This window comes from Stylophora pistillata, chromosome 5 (assembly GCF_964205215.1).
Source record: "Stylophora pistillata chromosome 5, jaStyPist1.2, whole genome shotgun sequence".
Classification (NCBI taxonomy): Eukaryota; Metazoa; Cnidaria; class Anthozoa; order Scleractinia; family Pocilloporidae; genus Stylophora; species Stylophora pistillata.
In genome coordinates this window covers 2229726-2248405 of record NC_142523.1, presented here as the reverse complement: position 1 = coordinate 2248405, position 18680 = coordinate 2229726, and the positions used below count along the sequence as shown (strand labels likewise).

The window sequence follows — 18680 nt, the reverse complement described above, 5'->3', positions numbered from 1 at the left end:
TAAAGCCTTTCTCATCAATCTTGTCACCATCCTTAACACGCATGCCAATAAGGCCAATAATTGTTCCATAGATTCCCAGTTGAATGTTTCGGATCCAGATAGAAGCTTGTGAACCTTTCAAAATCTTCTCAAAATATACACCTTAGACACAACAGGAAAAAACATCAAAATGTGGCAACAATGAGTAATACTATTTACATACATCTACACTGTAGTCAAATATTTTCAAGTCAAACACATTAAAGTTTTGTTGTCTTATCATCAAATTCCACCGAAAAAAATGTAATTCCTTTTGAATATCAGAGAAGATGTTCCAATGTCTTTACTAGCAGCTCCACTCTGCTAAAAGATGCCCTTACTTATGAAGTCGTTGCCAAATATTTGCCAAGGTGTTAATTCCTAGGAAGTCTGGTGGTTAAATTTGCCAGATGAAGCAACAAAAGTTAAGGCCATCTTGCCTCCAAATGAAGGGTAAACTTTTTGCCATAGATCAAGATTCAAAAATTACATAGTTTCATTCATGCCACTTTTTCTATTATTAAAAAATACTTTCCAATGTCATTACTTGCTGAGCTATACAAATGAAGGTTACACTGAAGATTATTCCCTTATACAGTCACTTAATACACATGCAGGGTTTTTTTTTTAATAATAAGATCATGATTATTGGACTTGAAATATCAACTTGTGGTGGTGCTTTATTTTGTGGGATGTTTCTAAACTGGAACTTTAACATTTGTGCATCTGAATCATGAAACAATCTGCAAAATCTGTCAAATCTACAGTTTTTCCTTGGTACACCCTCCATATATATGGTTCATACTCAGAAATTTACCTGCAAATCCTGAGCAAAGAGTGGACAAAATAACAGCAAGCAAACCCAACAGTGGGTTCTGAGATACTTTCACTTGTTGTGTAGTCTCCACAGACTGGGCATCTTTGGTACTTGAAGAAGTTTCACTTGTTGGTTGAAGCTGCACAACTGAGACTCCAACAAAGAGCATGAATAATGATAACCACTGCAGTTTCACAAGAGTTTTGTTGAGCATAAAGACTGAAAACAGGGCTGTTGTCAGAATTTTTAACTGATATGTCACCTAAATAAGAAAAGATCAAAATTCAAAATTTAAATTACAGCTTACACCCTAACATCAGTATGCATATTCTCCATAATACACATTTCCTACGATCCTGACAAAGAGAATTTGTTTAACAATCAAGAGCTTCTTTAGTTGGTGATCATTTCCTTTATTCTCCTGACCTTAATGTGTGATTCAGGGGTGATATTGTAAGGAGAAATTAGATACTACTCACAACTGGGGGCTATACAGTTAAACTTAAATGAAAATCAAACATCATCTGATGCACATCTGGTGCATTTTTTTCTTCCATTTCCACATGGAATTTTTCATACCTTGTATTAATCAATCAACAGATAAGAAAGATACTGAAAATGTAAAATAAGGGCACAATTCAATAAAAAAAAAATACCTGAAAAGTGGCAGCATCCAGATTGGAAATAGCAGTATACTGTAAATTATTCTGTACAGTGTAAATTAGTGCTGGAACAGATAGTTTCAGTGTGTCCCATGGCTGACCAATAATTGACGAATATAGTAGGTCAAAAAAATCGTGGAAGTTGCGCTTCTCGGCAAGTATAATCAACAAACACGCCAGTACTTTGAAGACTTCTGCGAACACAACTGCAGTCGTAGCAATGTACATGTCTCCAGGTAAGGTACGAGAATAGCGTATGGTGAGAATGAGAGAAGCATTCTGTATCGTTAAGGTGAAGAGGCTGAAATACTTCAGGTTGCACCAGCCACTACCTGCATGTTGGAGAGAAATAATGATATGACAGTAGTACATCAAACCAGCCCTTGGCCTGGGAAGTAAAGATATTAAACCTTTCACTTCCAAGAGGGATCAAAGAGAAATTTCTTAATACATTTCTACCAGAGGGGTGATGAGAAAAAAAAAGGATATACCAATTGGGAGAGGTTGCTTGACTCTAGCAACAAACTCTCCTGGCAAAAATTGTAGATGGTGCAGAGAATTTATGTTTTGATCTTGGGAGTAAAATGGTAAAGATTTTTATCAAGCAGAGGGGTGATAAGGGATGTTGCTTGATTTTAGCACAAATTCCCAAAGCAAAAATTATATGAACTGTATCATAGCCAGTGCAGAGAATTTGTATTTTGATCTTAGGAGTGAAAGGGTTTAGATGTTTATCCATTACACAGAAATCCAGGACAAATAAATAAGAAAATTATTGCTTTGAATCAATACATCCCTAAGTGGATAAAGCTATCTACAAGTGAACACTCCTTAGAGACAAAAGAATGCTCTTTAAAAATCTATTTTGAGATCAAGAGATCAAAATAGTACTTATGAAATAATTTTAATCAACTTTTTTGTCCATCATGGTAACAATAGATGGAAGAATGGAAGATTTTGGATGTTATTGTGGGCACAGATCCCAGAATCAATCCCTTATCATTTCCCTTCCTTGACCAATTATGAGCAGAAAAACATGTTCCCAGTAACAATATCTGTTACAAACTTCAGCCAAAATTATCAACAATTCAGGAGCAATCGTGGAATAGTAATCTTCTAAGTTTGTCTTGTTGACTTAAATGGTAGGGCCTTGACAATGAGGAATAAAAAAATTTACAAGAAAATACCAGAACCATCCGATAAGATGTAAATTAGCGACCTTGATTTCTGTTATATACCATTTGTTTAAAAACAAAAGCACTAGATGCTCGCGATTACTACAGATTATAATTAAATTTACAAAATTTCTCGTGCACAAAGTTTAAAATTTGCAGGGAAGTGATAAGATTTATGATCGAGAGTAGTGGGTACTTCGGGAGTGGAGGTGAGCATAGCAGAATTGGAAAGGGTAGTTTCCATGCACAGTTGAATAAACACTATTTATTACCACTTTATTTAATTCTGCCACGTATAAATTTTGCGCTTCGTTTCAGATTGGTTTCGTATAAATCAGATTTTACTCTTTACCTTTTAAGAACACTTGAGCAAACAGGTTTTACACTCACAGTTTCTGCAGATCGAAACTTGGCACACGGCAAATCAAAAGATTAACAATATACACCAGATACTGCGATATTTTAGCGAAGAATAATTATAGTAAGAGTACCCTGCAAATGTTAATAACAAAGAATGCCTTGAAAATTCAGTGATCATCATCGATACGTTCGAGAAAGGAAAAAAGATATATAATTAACTCGAAAAAAATCGAGGCGATAAAATGGAAGATAAAGCATTATAACCCAACAGTCTTAATCATTTACCTTCCGTCACTTGCTTTGTTGCCACCATGTTTTGTTGCTCTCTACGAGCCCGCGATACCGAGGATCTTCGTCGGCCCGGCGTGGCATTGGGTACAAGACAGTCTAAGAAGATAGACTTTGTAGCTCTTTAGTCTGGCTGTCTGATTGTGGCCATGTGGGTACGCAAACAAAAATTTCGTTTTTTCTTTCAACAACAGCAACAATAAAAAACAATTCACCATAGCTATCAAATAACTATATAACAACCCCTAACCGCAAATTAGCGAAGCTAATCGAGTCAGGAGGGAAATACATTAAAATACGTTAACCGCGCCCCGGTTAGCTCAATTGGTTGGAGCGCCGGATTGTGTTGTGCGGGAGGTCGAGATTTCAAGCCCCGGCCGGTCCAATACGCATGGTCTTAAAACAACTGAGGAGAATTTGCTATCTTTCTATAATGTTAAGAAATGGATAGAAATTCTAGTCTTCTCGGATAAGGACGAATAAAACCGTAGGTCCTGGAGGGTTAGGGTTATCATTTGCGAAATATTAGCTACATCAGGAAATATCTTTCAGCGACCACTACTGAATTGGTGGTTCATATGTTTGTATCTTCAAAGCTGGATTACTATAATTCCCTTTTGTATGGCCTACCAGCCTACACTACAAAAAAGCTACAACACGTCCAGAATGCCGCGGCGCGCCTCGTCACACTTACAAAAAAGCATGATCACATTACGCCTGTTCTTTTTAATCTTCATTGGCTTCCCGTTAATCAACGTATTATTTTTAAGATTTTACTTATAACCTACAAGGCACTTAACAACTTGGCACCGTCCTACATTTGTGATTTGCTTACATCTTACACCCCCATCGCGTCAACTAAGCTCATCATCCAAGCACTTTCTGGTTTCTCCATCCTATAACTTGAAAACATATGGCGCAAGATCCTTCTCTGTAGCAGCACCATCATTATGGAATGCTTTGCCATGTGAAATTAGAAATGCTCAGTCTGTGTCTGTTTTTAAAAGTAGATTAAAAACTTTTCTTTTTAGAAAAACCTTTTATAATTAATAGTAGCTGTCTTAAGTGTTAATGTTAAAGTTTTTGTAGGCGCCTTTGAACAGTAGGATACTGGCGCGGTATAAATCTTTTATTATTATTATTATTATTATTATTATTATTATTACTATTATTATTATTATTATTATTAGGGGAAGGAGCCGTTAATTTCTCATGATCCCACGTACGAGTTGTGGTGAATGTCCTTCCCTGGGGTGGGATGGGTGGGGAAGATAGCAGGTCCACATTAGCAAAAATTGCTAACATAAACTCAACCTGCTCAAACAAAGAAAAGATGAATGAATGAATGAATGAATAAAACTTTCATACCTAACATCTTCAAGGTTCTTGGGTCCCCATCATGACGGCTTGACTGTCTTGATGACAACCTCGTTCCCAGGGTCTCTCATCTTCCAGCCCCCTGGAGCGAGCGAGGAGCGAGGAGCGGGGGGGGGGGGGGGGGGGTTGGGAAGATGAGAGACCCTGGGAACGAGGTTGCCTTGATGACATCTGATTATAATGATTACATTGTTCTTCTACTAAGATACTGATTATACCAAGTGCAGTTCTGCTTTTCTGCGGGGCCCTTCGGTGAAAAGATCAGTGAAAAGAAAAAAATATGGAATTAGGGCGCACCTAAGGTTGATTCGTCGCGACTCTAAATCACAATGTCCTCATTAGGAAGGTCTAGGTCCGACCTTGTTCGGAACTGTGAAACATATGAATCTCCTGTGACACGTGTCTCCTGTTCTGAGAAAAACTGTTACCTCGGTCCGGGAGCGCTAATCTAATCCGATAGCAGTCACAATGCTGATCTCTCGCGACCCATGACTGCTGGAGAAGACTTATATCGGAGTCATGGCCCATATATCATCTTATTAACGCGAAAACACTGCTAGGAAAATATCGCTAGTGAAGAACACTGAAAATTGCGGTGGAATTTTTTCCCTTGCCTTCCGCAATCAAATTATTCTCCCCTGCTTTCAGGCACTGGGGTCGATAAACGCAGCCACGGGCTTGTATGCAATTTGCGTAAATTTCTGGGCTCCAAAAGTCGGAACACAGAAGGATTAACTCTGAAAACAAACATTTCAGTAAAATGGTGCAAACTAAAACAAAGAAATGTTAAAACGGATCTGAAAAAATTAAAGCTGTGAATCTGCGCTTTAAGAAGGCTGGAAGAGAAGGATCTTGTCGTTTGAAGAGCCTTTAACTAGACAACCGAAGTGATTTGTTTGGCGGCATATGTTTTTCATAGAGCTGGCCTTTTTTTTTTGCTTTAAGACATGTCTTTTTTTCAGTTTATGATGTACATTATAAAATTATTAAGACTGTAATAGAGTTAGGTTCGATCAAGATAACAAAGCTATTCTGTGTCGCTCTTCCGCGAAAAGAATAGATTGCGTGACGCCGTACCCGGAAAGTTACTGAACTCAATTTGTGTACTCTGAAAGCGTCTCAAGTTCGATTCTTCGCAGTAACGTAGATTTCTTTCTTTGTTCTACGCTCTTCTTCGTGTTAGATTCTTCGCAGTAACTCAGAAGTTTTTCTTTGACCCACTTTCTCTAATTGAGAGCTACGAATTTTTTTCATCACACAACCCGCAACCATAACCCGGCCCAGTGTGGAAAATTTGTAAGAAGAATTGGCCTGATCAATATTCTGATACGTGTTAGCTAGAAAACTTAAAAATTGTCAAATTCGTAGATGTAACTTGAACGTAATATGATAAGAATGATTTCTGAGAACATATGCTTTGTCTAAAAGACCACTTTACCGAGAAACGAAGAAGATAACTAGAAAGTTATCGATGCCTGTCCCGAACATTTACGGGATGTGTAAGACCTGTTGAAGGTGTATAATCCAATTTTTTTATGTTTTTCCTTCCTCTCTTATATGTTTTTTTTCATGATTTTTTTTTAGGGAGGGGCTTGTGTACTTTTTTAATTCTGTATGTTTTCTTCGATATCTGTCTTTCAAGACAAATGAAACAAGATACGTTACATCGTCCGTGCAACCTGAAGTGCAGACTTTTCCGTCTCAAGTTTCAAAATATTGACCAAAAGATATTCAAAATTGTAATACTCTGCATGGGAAAGACTAAAAATTACGAGAAAAAGAAATAACGATGCATATTGATACGCTGAGAAGAAAATTGTACGAAGCAGAACAACACTTTGTTTTTGCTTTATTCGTTAGTGTTATTCTTTTTAATAAATCTACTACGATCGTAAATATGTAAAACCATTTTCTAGACTGCGGCTTTCTCAGAATTATTATGACGTCACTGAGCACTTTGAACTGTGTATATCTTTCACGTTGTGAGGCGACATTCTAAGAGTCTTGAGGTTACGCGTCCAATTGAGCGACAAGTTTCGCAGGAAATTATATAGAACTAATCATTGAGCAGCGATGATTCATTTTTTCATGTGAGCTTATGAAAGAGTGAGGATACCTCAAGTAAGTAAAGCATCTTACATTATCTGTACTAACTGGTCATTGGCGCAGCGCACGAAAAAACTTGGAGAGAAGCAAGTTAGCAAAGAAACGATTCAGTCCAATTTCTAGTCCATGAGCATTTTCTTTCATCCACCGAGGTTTCGAAGGTATGGAAATTAAATGCACGAATGTCGCTCTGCCTTTCGCACCGAGGTCACGTTAATTTCTAAGGGAGAAAGATAAGAGATTGATTTGAAGTATTTAAGGCCCGGTTCAAACGTCGAATTTCACATGTGCCGAACTTAATGTGAGAGTTAAATGCATGTGAAGTGCAACGTTTGAATCAATTAAATTCGACTGTTTTAAATTAAATGCGACTTTAGTCGCATGTGCGACTGAAACAGTCAAAGATTCGACTTAGGTTCGACTATTGATTCAAACGTCGCATCTCACATGTGCCGAACTTAATCCATGAATTATAGGATCTCCTGATTCATTTATTACCCACAACTCGCCAGGAATTATGTGAATGCCATGCTCGAAAAAGCCAACAGCACATAAAAATGGTAGGAGACGAACGAATTTGTAGTTCTTGCTTTGCAAAGACAATATATAGTTGTTTGACGTGCGGTAATTCACTTTTGTATGAGGTGTTCGGTTTTTGAAAACGAAGAGGGCACTCCTGGGTGGAGAGTAGGAAAATCTGTGGCCGTATTGCGAGTCGTGTTTTAATGAAATGATAGAACGTGAATCAAGTCAGAGTATCATGACGAAAAGCCAAGATGACGAAACAGCAAAACAAAAACATCAGTAAAGCAATTAAGCAAACGCTCAATAGACTTCTTCGTCACGGTCTAGCAAATGGACTTCAACTCGTTTGATGCAGAGGTGATCAATGATAAGAACAAATTGCACAGCAACTTGAAGTTTCATTTACGCCTCAAATTGACCCACAAAATAAATATTCCGTGTATTAAGGAAAGGATAAAAACATGACACTTATTCAGAAGTTTTTTGATTCAAAAGCGTGTCTGATTACTTAGATTTTGTGAATTTGGAAAGGTGCTGGTCCAATCTAGCTTTTGGGAGGAAATGATGGATTTCAACGGTTGTACCAAATCGATTGCTTCAATTTTAGCTCTGGAATCAAAAGTGTACACGTGTTAAGCATAACCACCTTACTGTGAGAACATTCTTCGAAGGCTTGGAATATGCTTTTCCCCTAGTTTGTCTTCTTTGTAAGCAAAGACGCATCAATAACGCTCAGCAAAAGCCAACGTTTCCGAGAATAATTCCTCAAGGCCGTTTGCTTCCTGAGAACTACAGTTCCCTGGAAAGAGTTTTTCTAGCATGCAAGGTTGATTTCACTTTTATTAACAAGGTGGTTATAGATTTTGGTCGAATTAAAAAAAAGTAATAATAGCATAGCAATATTTGCAAGATGAACTACATTACGTACCATTGATCACGATGCGGGTGTCTATACTCTCCCGGAAATTATATCAGCTTTGGTCGCTTTTGTTTGACTCTCTTTTGGCATTTTCTGCCAAAAAAAGAACAGAATTACATAGAAGATGCTTTAAGATGCGATCTTTTTATCAAGGAAAAGGCCACAACAGGCAAGGGTAACCAGGTTTTTTGCCGAAACACCCACGTTGCACGTTACATAACGGTACTATACCTTTATCGTGGCTTTCGTGGTACAGCAAACGCAAGCTTCTTCTGAGAGAATCGAAGACCAACTGGCTGTCCTTTTTCGCCTGAAGTTTTTCATTATGCCTCTTTTGATATTTTGTCCAAGCCAAAGGAATACTAGTCCATTTATTTCGTCTTTAGCCATCAAGAAAATAGATTACACGTCTTGGTTTCTTGTATGCATTTGGGTTCAAAGCGATGTTATAGACATTGTTTGCCACTTGCCATGTGATTCATTTGTTGATTTTTGAAATCGCCAAAAACTATTTTACTTCGTTCATTTTAGAATTGTATTTGTTTACATCGAATGTGGTTGAAAACCATTGTAACTTGTAGTTCTTCATGGCGAAAATAAAGGATTTATAGAAATGAACAGTGGAACGTGATTATTCAAAGTAGTGTTCAGAATACGTAGAATAAATGGTTGAAATTTCGCAGAATCAGTTCACAAGACGCATCATGATCAGTGAAACAGCTGTACTAGTTGAGATCGCATTTATTTATTAGTTTAAAATTACTGTCCTAAGTTGATTTCTTGAAGTAATAAACAAGTCAATAATGTAAATTTTGTTCACATGTTTACAGAATTTTCAGACTCCTTTCTGCACACGGCCAAGAAAACTTACTAAGTCACCACTTGAATAAATGTATTCAGGGATAGGTATCTTCTTCTTTGATATGCACAATGCTATCAGTTCGTTTTGAGCTCGTGCATAAGCACACACGAATCCATTTGAGTGGCGTGTGTCTTAAGTGCCAGTGAGAAGAAGGCAGAAGCCGAGGAAGTGGGTCAGCAACTAGATTTTCTCTGTTTCGTGCTGTTTGTTACCTCTTCCAATTATCCTGAATTTACACTTCCATAGATGGCTGTTCCTCAATGGTCCTAAAAGATATACGAACACAGTACAAAGCTATTTAGATATGTACACTCGGCGATGACCGTTTGTGCATTTATGCTATGTACAACCTGCAAAATGGCGCATGAATTATGCGGTACCCAGGACCCAATTGAAATGTTTGTAAAAAGGAGTTGTAAGAGTACTGATGTTTAGTTCCCTTGGTTGCAAATGGAGAGAATTGTGACATTTGTTTTGGTCGATTTTTGAAGCGTCGTTTGCAAGAGCGCTGCAATAAATAAAAACCAGGCAAGTCTGTGTTAGGATAAATTTTGGCAAGGAAGATAGCCGTTTTACTGCGCAGAGCTGACATCAAATATTGTCATGAATCATTTAAAGATCAAAGAATTTTTATCTGTAAGACTTATACCTCATCCACTGCAGTATAAATGTTTAGCAAAACCGAGTGTAACTGAAAGAAAATCAGAAACAGGAACTGGTAAACTGAATTTTCCACATGACGGTGGTCACTTTGTATTTTAAACTGTGCTAAATTTGAAGTCGAAAAACATTGGTATAAGCAGTTTTTATGCATATGAAGCAAACATTTTTAAACTGTGCTAAGCAAACCAGCTTTGAAACATGTTGGAGCTTTGATGCTAATGGCATTTATGAAAGGGAAGGGTGCGAGAAAAACAAGTCCCATACTACAAGTTCACACGAATTGAATGAAAAGAGGAAGGTCAAACTTGCTGAATGTTTCAGATTTGGATACATCTTTGTTGAAAATCAACAATATACTAAACGTATAAAAGCAAATTATAAGCCAGGAGACGTAATTTTTTATTTGAGTACAAATGAATTCATTTTCACGCTTACAAGATTGTTCGCTGTCCAAAATTGGTAGCCTTGTGTTCTGGTTATAAGATTGTAATCAGGTTTTGCAGGAAGATGTGACAGGGACAAATAGAATCGTTAACAATTTTTTTAAGGATGAATTACTCGCTGAAGACATCATAACAAGAATATTACATTCAATCTTCAAATCTGAAAAGTGCCAGTTTCCTGGAAGTCTACCTCTCTATATTTTGAGCGACGAAAATTAAACATGAAAAATTCACCTATCCAAGTAGCCATCACTTGAAAGGAGGCTGTTGTGGCGTTACTCGTGCTTTGCATGTGACTACATGAGTGATAAACCAAAAAATACTCAAAATATTTTCTGAGCAAAAGACATGAAAATGGTTCTAAAATCGTCGAACTTCATTCGAGCTGTTAACCTAACCTTCAAATGTTTCTGTACTTGTGCGTTTATTTTCATCGTTTCCCGGTAATGTCTTTATGTCACTATAGCGATTTCTTAGAACTATATAACGCCGTGGGACGACCCTTGATATCTTTTGGGAATTTCAATGACGCAGGTAATTTCTCAAAGATATTCCCTTAAGATTATTGCCAACTGGAAAGGAATTATATCCTCTAAAACTACTCAATACAAAGGAAAACGCCACAGAGCGTCACGCTGGAGCCGACCGTTCTTGAGAAAACTTGGCTTTCCAAGAACTGCTTTAGTTGACGTACTCGGTGCTCTGTTTATGTTTACCTCTCGCACATTCTTATGTTGTCAGTAGTAAGTTGCTTTTCGAAGAAACTACCAAAATAAATTTTAGTTAAGGATTTATCATGCCTTTATTATACGTGATGTCTGCAGAGTAGCGCGATAATTGTTGTAAGTAATAATTTCAATATATTAACAAAGTTGCAATGGTAAATTGGCCACCGTTACGATTATAGAAGCTCGACGTTTTCGAGCGTTAGCCCTTCGTCGTTAGTCCTTTCGCTCCGACGAAGGGCTAACGCTCGAAACGTCAGCTTTTATAATCGTGACGGTGGCCAATTTACCATTTCAACCGACTTTTTTGATATATTGAAATTATTTCGTTACCCCCACCGTCGCAGCCCCAAACAGTTTCTTTAGAAACTATCAGCCTTTATTCAGTTGTTGTAAGTACTTTACAGACGTAAATTTTTTCATTTTCGATCTACTTCGAATGCAGGGGGCTCACACATCCGACTCAGTGAGTTAAAATAAGTCCAGTCTGTACCTTTTGTTCGCATAATTCTTCAACTGGTAAAGAAACTGTTGATAGTATTACAAACTACAGGAAAATATCCGGCCCATCCTTTGAGCAAACATCTGATTTTGAACCAAACGTTGCGAAGCTTTTCCACGTGTTTCAGATATCAAGCGTTACTAGATTCGAAACTAAAATGCCTGTTAGCCCAGGCAGGTCAAATTCAGAAATTTTCAATGACTGTAAGGCAAATAGCATTACATATTCTGGCGACCTATGCCGTCACTTAGGGACTACTGCCTGATCGTTTAATTTTGTATCCATCAGGAAATTGTGTGACAATAAGTTGAATTGGGAGCTGAGGTTTTGTGTCCTTTGTCTGTTATTTTTCATACCAAATGCAAGCCGAAGAGCGAAAAATATTGATTCACACCTTGTAAACTGATTGGAAAAAACGGCGAATTTACCTCAGTGGCTGCAGCTCATACGGCCGGGCGGTCTGTTTTCAACATGGAACTTTTCATACATGTTTTACTAACATCACCCTTGTTTATTTTAAAGTTTCTTGAAATCAGTCGTTTGAACTGATCTACATTCGTTTGTCATGCGATTAATTAGAATCAGAATTTGGTGTACAGCATCAGAATTTTACGTTCCGATTCATTGATTCAACTAAACCTCGTCTGTCCTCGATTCAAACGGGAGTCAGAGGGAGGTAGGTCTTTCACAGTATCGACCTCACACCTCTGGAATACCTTACCACTGGACATAAGAATGAAACCTACTATCAAATGTTTTAAGAGGGCCATGTTAGATTTTTTTAAGAATAGTTATAAACGATTAGAACATTTTATCTTATAGTTTTTATAAACTTTGTAATTTTAGATTTTTAGCTCTTGATCTTTTTCCATAATTAATTAGTTTTTAATCTTTTTAATAATTATTTGCAATATTTTTTAAGAGGGCCACTGGTTTGTCAGTTTTATACTGTTATGTGTTTTACCCTCTATAATATGCTATACTTGATATATTTTTTTTGCCTTTTTGCCATAATTTTACACATTTCATCTACTTTACGTGTTTTTTTTTTTTTTTTTTAATTTTCAGCTAAGCTTATTTTAAGAAATGGCCCGACATCTCAAAGAACTCAATACCACAACATACCTTTGAAACAAAAAGATTTGTTGTTATTCTACTATGTATAGGTAGTAGAGCAATGATCCTTGCAGGTGAGCTGTTATTTAAGCTGTTGCAGAAAAGAATCTTGAAACGAACTCAGGCTTTTTTCGATGGCATTCGAATCCATGCCTAGAGATACTTAACTGACAAATCGACGGTTGGTTAGAGTGGTCTGTATTCTTATCGACAACGATATTCGTCATCACAGTGGTGAAAAATTTATTGTGTACTCACTCAGCTACGCCTCATAAGTCCACAACATTTTAATTTTGACCACCGTGATGACGAATATCGTTGTCGATAAGAGTACAGACCACGCTAAACCACCATCGCTTTGGTTTTTACCACAATATTGAGGTCAAATTAAACGATTCTCTCAGTGCGTGACACGTTACGTGACTCAAGCAGCGTTATCTGTGCTCTTATCGACAACGACACATTGGTTAATCAGATCGCGAAATTATTGCCAATCGTTGTAAAATGATATCTGATGGTATCGCCCAACAAGAATCTGGAAGGCTCGGGTACGAATACTGTCGAGGCTTGAATTTTTTTCTAGCCTTTTTTCCACTGAGCTTTCCTCGAGAATCAATGCTTTACTTGATTTTCATCCGCAGGTCATTTATAATTTATTTTATGATCACATTTAATATCTGTTCAGAGCTAGTCACGATGCTACCGAAGTACTGCATTGTATTGGCCATCTTTTTCAAGTGCGGAATTTGCGACTATGGGAGAAATATTTCACGGGAACTGAATGGCACTGTCATTGATAGCAAGACACTGACGCATGTAGAGGGTCCTTACTTGGTCACCAGTGACTTGGTTGTCGCAGAGAATGCCTCTCTTATCATAGAGCCTGGTACTCAGATAAATTTTGTTCCATCTGTGGGGGTTCGTGTTCATGGATCACTACATGCAAAAGGGACACCCTCACACAGGATTACTTTCCGAGCGGTTCCTTGCAATGAATCACTTTCATGCAAGAACTCAGCCATACCTTACAATCAAGGGATACGTCTTGTTGGTGGAACCTCCCATAACAACGGCCGTTTGGAGCTACAGTGGAACGGACAGTGGGGTACTATCTGCGCCGATCTTTGGGACCTTAGAGATACACAAGTGGCCTGCAGACAGCTTGGCTTTCTCAGAGCAAAGAGGTATTACCTCCACCCTGGCGCTGGCAGTGTATACTTGAAGTACGTTGAGTGTACCGGAAAGGAAGACAGCATTTGGGATTGTCGCTATTCCTGGGTTTCGTATTGGCCTTGTGGTGAGTTATCTTAAGCTAGTCAAGAGTTTGTAATTTCCTGAGCTATTTTATATAAAACTATGCAGTTTTAAGGCTGGAGATACGTTGTGGACGGCTGAGGCCTAAAATAAGGCGGACTGTTTTATGGTCTAACGTGAAATTCTAGGCAGCGATCGGATGAATAGGCTATAGCGGGATAAACCACGTTGATTTATGATAAATGACTAATTAATACTTTTAGTACGGTTTTTTGGCGCTGGAAGCGTTTATTGACCTTACGCCACTTTTGTCTCCTATAAGACAAGTGTAACTGTTCATAGGAATACGTATTCTGTGAAAAGTACAGGTATACATATGGATTTAGTCCAGAAATTTTAACATAAGAGCGCGTGATTATGGTGGCCAGTACTGGTTTCCTTGCGCGGTGAGCAGGTCACTCTCGTGCGTCACGCGCGAGAGAAAGGCGCGAAAGAAGCGAAAAAATAAAAAAAAATATGTCGGTGCACGCGCAAACCCACTCGATAGTCAGCGGTAGCCATAACAGATCATGAGCAACTGTCGATCTTGTAGAATCTGGATTTTTCAATGCGCGAGAGCGCGCGTGGGTATTGCTAAACTCACGAAGGCTTTTGCATGGCCCCTTCTTTTTATTGTTCCAATATAATATTATCAATGAAAAGAATCGTCAGAAAAAATCCTAGTAAATTCTACAAAAGGAAATTTTGAACTGCGTGAAAATTGTCTTTTTCTAAATTTTCTAAAATTCCGCCCCGTAGAATTTTTTTCAAATCTTTGTGCATTTTCCTTTTTAAGTGCCAAAAGCAATTACTTAAAAAAATCACGGGGGTCACCTAGTTAGTTTTAGAATTATTTGAGCCATAAACTAAAAAATGCGTCTGAATAATCCTTTGGAAGCGTTGCCAGGGACACTACTAGTGGCGAAATAACACCCATTTTTGGATAACCAATGATTATATAATTCAACCCTGTAAAAATGTTCTACTTTCCTTGGTCAGTCTTTTTATTGTATTCTTTCTAAGTTACAAACCATCAAAAAGATGAAAACTGGTACTAACCATTTAAAATCATTCGTAAAGCCATTTCCTTCATTTTGTGAAAACCTCCGAATTTCCGTGAATCCTGGCACACTAGAAGAGAGTTTTGAAGTTTTCTCTTTTAAATTTGTGTTTCGTTAATTTTTCTAAAATTTCCCAGGAGGACTTAAGAAGGAGAAGGACTATCCTTTTGCTCATGAACTTGAACTGCATAAAGATATTTTCATGGGTGCTTTCCTAAAAAATCTAACAACGTTTTGAAATATTTATGCAAGGCAAATGGTACATAAATTTTTCCTCCTAAAAAAAAATATGTTTTGAATTTGAAAATTGGTCATTAAGAACCTCTATCCATGTCAGTCTGAAACTTACCAGTTGAAGCTGCGATCAAAGATTGTGAGCGAGTCATTGTCATCAGCCCATGCCATGCACCAGTCAAACAGAAAATATTTTATAGGAGCTTCCCGATCTGGTAGATTTACTCTCAATTGCCGCCGATTTGAAAAGTGTTCGGGACCAAATTTTTTGCGCTGGAAGCTATTTCAGGAAGTTGTTGTAACCATATACGCAAGGGAAAGATTATCGCTCAACCCCATACCATTCTGATAGAAAGCCTTAGTCCCAAAGGGAAACTACTGCTTTGGCCATTTTTTTATTTATCCAAGAACTGTGTGCATAATGGGGAATGGCGCTACGTGGAAATCTTACCTGGTAACTTTTGTGAATGCATGTTCTACCTCCGACCTTACCTCAAAGAAAATCTTTAGATAAGCGACAATTTGTTCCTCGCTCGAGAAAAAATTTTTAACAGGGCTTGAGATGATCATCTCCTGTGATCATATCATGCGAGTGAGGATAGTCCTGAGAAGGGCTGCTGTGGGTAGCAGTGACTGACGTTTCGACAAAGTGTCGACAAAGTCATCATCAGAGTCAAGTGAAGAGTAGTTATAACATAACCAAAGTAAAGCGCGCGCTCTGATTGGTCAATTTAGCGTCCCCCATTTGCCCATGGGTGTACGCTGCTGACGTGAACAAAGACTATTTTTCCGCGCGCGCTTGTTTTTTCTGGTCGCGTAAGATTTGTTAAATAAAAGGGAACTCTTCAGCTACAATGTATCAATGTTATGTTATAAAACAAATGGTAAACACCACAGCGTACACTATTGAGTTATAGATGCACTTGGGAGGTTTGCTAAGCACTCAAGAAGCTAGAGTCGCTCTCGGCTGTCGCCTCGAGCGACTCTTACGCTTCTTTCGTGGTTAGCAACCTCCCGCGTGCTTCCATAACTCAATAGTGTACGCTGTGGTGTTTACCATTTGTTAATTATAGCTTCGGTTCGCGTAGACAGATTGGTCCCGGTTTAGCCGTGATTTGTTTCATTCCAAATAGTTGCCTTTTTTATGTGATAATTTTACCAATGAACTCTTATTTGCTTTAGCTATGCAAGTTTAAAATGAATGCAGTTTTTGGAGAATTATAATTAGGTCGGATATGGATTTTAGTAAAGTTGCTTAGCCGTGATCTTAATGGTTATAAGACTCAAGTTCCCAAGTCGGTAGTGACTGGCCAGTTTCGATCTGTCGGTAATGTTAGGCCTATCTGATGCTTTCGTTTGTGGTGAAGATTCCGTGAATTAGTCGTTTGTACAGAATAGGTAGTTGTGGACACCAGCGGGTGAGAGGGGGGGGGGGGAAGTCTTAGTTAGAAAACCAGCTTTCCAGAGTCAGCCGGTTGAAGATACTTAGTGTTGTAAGCAAGGCATTACACAAAGACCTAAGACCTAAAATATGATAAGATAGGTCCAAGGTTTTGTTGGCTAGACGAGCGCCAGCATGTGTGACACCGGCTCATTTCCCCTGAGATTGGTAGAAGTATCGGACAATCAAATCAATTGCTATTTTTTTCTATCCCAATAAAAAACTAAACCAATGTGCCAGCGCATAGTCAGGACATCGGAATCGAGTGCGACATTCATTTGCCTATCTTGGCTCAGAGGGTCTACTGGAAAGGTATCTATTTCGCACCAAGAAACTCCACCAAGAATCACAGAAACTCGTCTTTGGAGAACGTAGACATAGAGAACGCTTTTGACGGCATAAAAGCGAAGAGAGAGGCCCCTGACTTGCACGGCGTTACTATTAGGGATGGCGCCTATGGACTGCAGGTACAGGAACTTGCCAAACCTATGGAAATTGTCGACTCCACGATCTTGAGTCCAGCGATGATCGGTGTAAACATCGAGAATTTATTTGGCAATGTTACTATGCGCAATGCCAGCACAAAAAATACAAGGTTTGGAGATGGACTTGTTTACACGCGTACAGCAGCAGATCTATGTTCCGTCTTTCCGCAGAAGCTTTCTTTCCCATTGCTTTTAAATGCAGTTGCAAAGACCTCTCCAACTAGGTGCAGCCAGGTAAGAACTTTAGCTTATGATCCATACGGATTTAAGAGTTAAAGGAAATTCCTATTCATGTATTTAATAACTTTTCTATTCATTAGGGATATTGCGTTGATAACCATTCTTTGTAGTTGTTTGGATGTTCGTCGATTACAGCTGTCTCGCATCTCCCGAGAAATGTACTTTACCTTTGCCTTTCCACTGTCCACTTACATGACACAGTTTGTCTCGCATCTCCTCCCCGGGAAATGTGCCTTACGTCTGCCTTTTCACTGTCGACTTACATGGCACAGTTTGTACAATGACCGCTGCTAGTTTAATGGCAAACCTAACTGTCAGCTGGAGGCCATGTCGAGTGACAATCTGATACTGATCTTTGACATGACGTTGCGAATGGCACAAGGGTTTTCAATTAGTTTGACAAGTAATGATGTAATGATTCTATTGAATGTGTTCTTCAATTGAAAAACCAATACTCTTGAAATACTTAATTTTCTTCTTGATTTAAATTTCTTGATCCACATACCATAGCCTAAGTTATTCTTGAACAACAACAAACATGCAGAAGGATAAAGAATATTAACGTTATGACTCTCCAACGAGCACCTTGTCCATTTGGTGAAGCATATAATAGGCTTGTAGAGTGGGTTCTGAGTCTTCCTGTGGCCCCTTGGGAGCCATAGTTTATTTTTCGTTCTAAGCTCTAGATAAATTTTGCTTTAGTAAAATGTTGGTTCTCATTTTTATTATCATTATACAATGAAAATCGCTGAAAATCTGCCAAGAAAATTTTGTTTGATATTAAACATAAGCTTCTTCACGCTTCAGATTTTCAAAGCGTCACCTGGAAGAAGACTCACCGTACATTTTACGCTGATCGAAGGATACGGATTTCAACTTGATATTGTAGATGGAAACACAAAAAACAAAACGATAATCAGCAAAATCACAGACACTCACAGAGGAAAGACATTCACAATTAGTTCTAGTTCTGTTTCGGAATTTATTTTTTATTCCGAGTATGGAATTTTTTTTCGAGGTAACTTGAAGATGATCATCGTAGAGGATTCAGGTAACGTTTCTCTTTCTTTACAGATAACTTCACACATTTGGTCAACTGACATAATATTAGCTAGTTAACCTGACGAACAGTCAGTCACAACTTCGGTACGTTTTCACTAGTAATTCAGTTGGTCAATAGGTCGGTTATTTCAGTTACTAGTAAGTTGTCCTAACTGACTTTGACTTCATCAGATTGAGAGGGTTTTCAATCCATTATATTGACATTTTTTCAAAAAAATTCGCATCTTTTTAAAAATTCATTTGAAAAGTTATGGTGGATCAATTGGCTGGTCTTTGATCTTGAAATCTCCGTAATGTTCGACGTTT

General features: G+C 38.1%; 2 protein-coding genes across 5 annotated transcripts in view; one reads left to right on the top strand and one right to left on the bottom strand.

Annotated features, from left to right (window-relative positions):
• Nucleotides 1–3405, bottom strand: part of LOC111342222 (UDP-galactose translocator) — an 8122-nt gene extending 4717 nt beyond the window's left edge. The window contains exons 1-4 of the mRNA XM_088759512.1: nt 3318–3405; nt 1492–1829; nt 836–1097; nt 1–141 (exon numbers count right to left, since the gene is read on the bottom strand). The exon at nt 1–141 is cut by the window's left edge and continues 4717 nt beyond it. Of these exons, the coding sequence (XP_088615638.1) occupies nt 1–141; nt 836–1097; nt 1492–1829; nt 3318–3345 (769 nt within the window). The 5' untranslated portion in view covers nt 3346–3405. The remainder of the gene's footprint in view (nt 142–835; nt 1098–1491; nt 1830–3317) is intronic.
• Nucleotides 3406–6663: 3258 nt separating this feature from the next.
• Nucleotides 6664–18680, top strand: part of LOC111342216 (uncharacterized) — a 55244-nt gene continuing 43227 nt past the window's right edge. For 2 of the 4 annotated variants that reach the window (XM_088759508.1, XM_088759507.1), the window contains exons 1-5: nt 6667–6818; nt 12511–12632; nt 13244–13855; nt 16828–17306; nt 18120–18363. In XM_088759508.1, coding sequence (XP_088615634.1) covers nt 12620–12632; nt 13244–13855; nt 16828–17306; nt 18120–18363 — 1348 coding nt within the window. In that variant the 5' untranslated portion in view covers nt 6667–6818; nt 12511–12619. Of the gene's footprint in view, nt 6819–12510; nt 12633–13243; nt 13856–16827; nt 17307–18119; nt 18364–18680 lie in introns of those variants that run through there. The other 2 variants (XM_088759509.1, XM_088759510.1) reach the window with 2 other exon arrangements.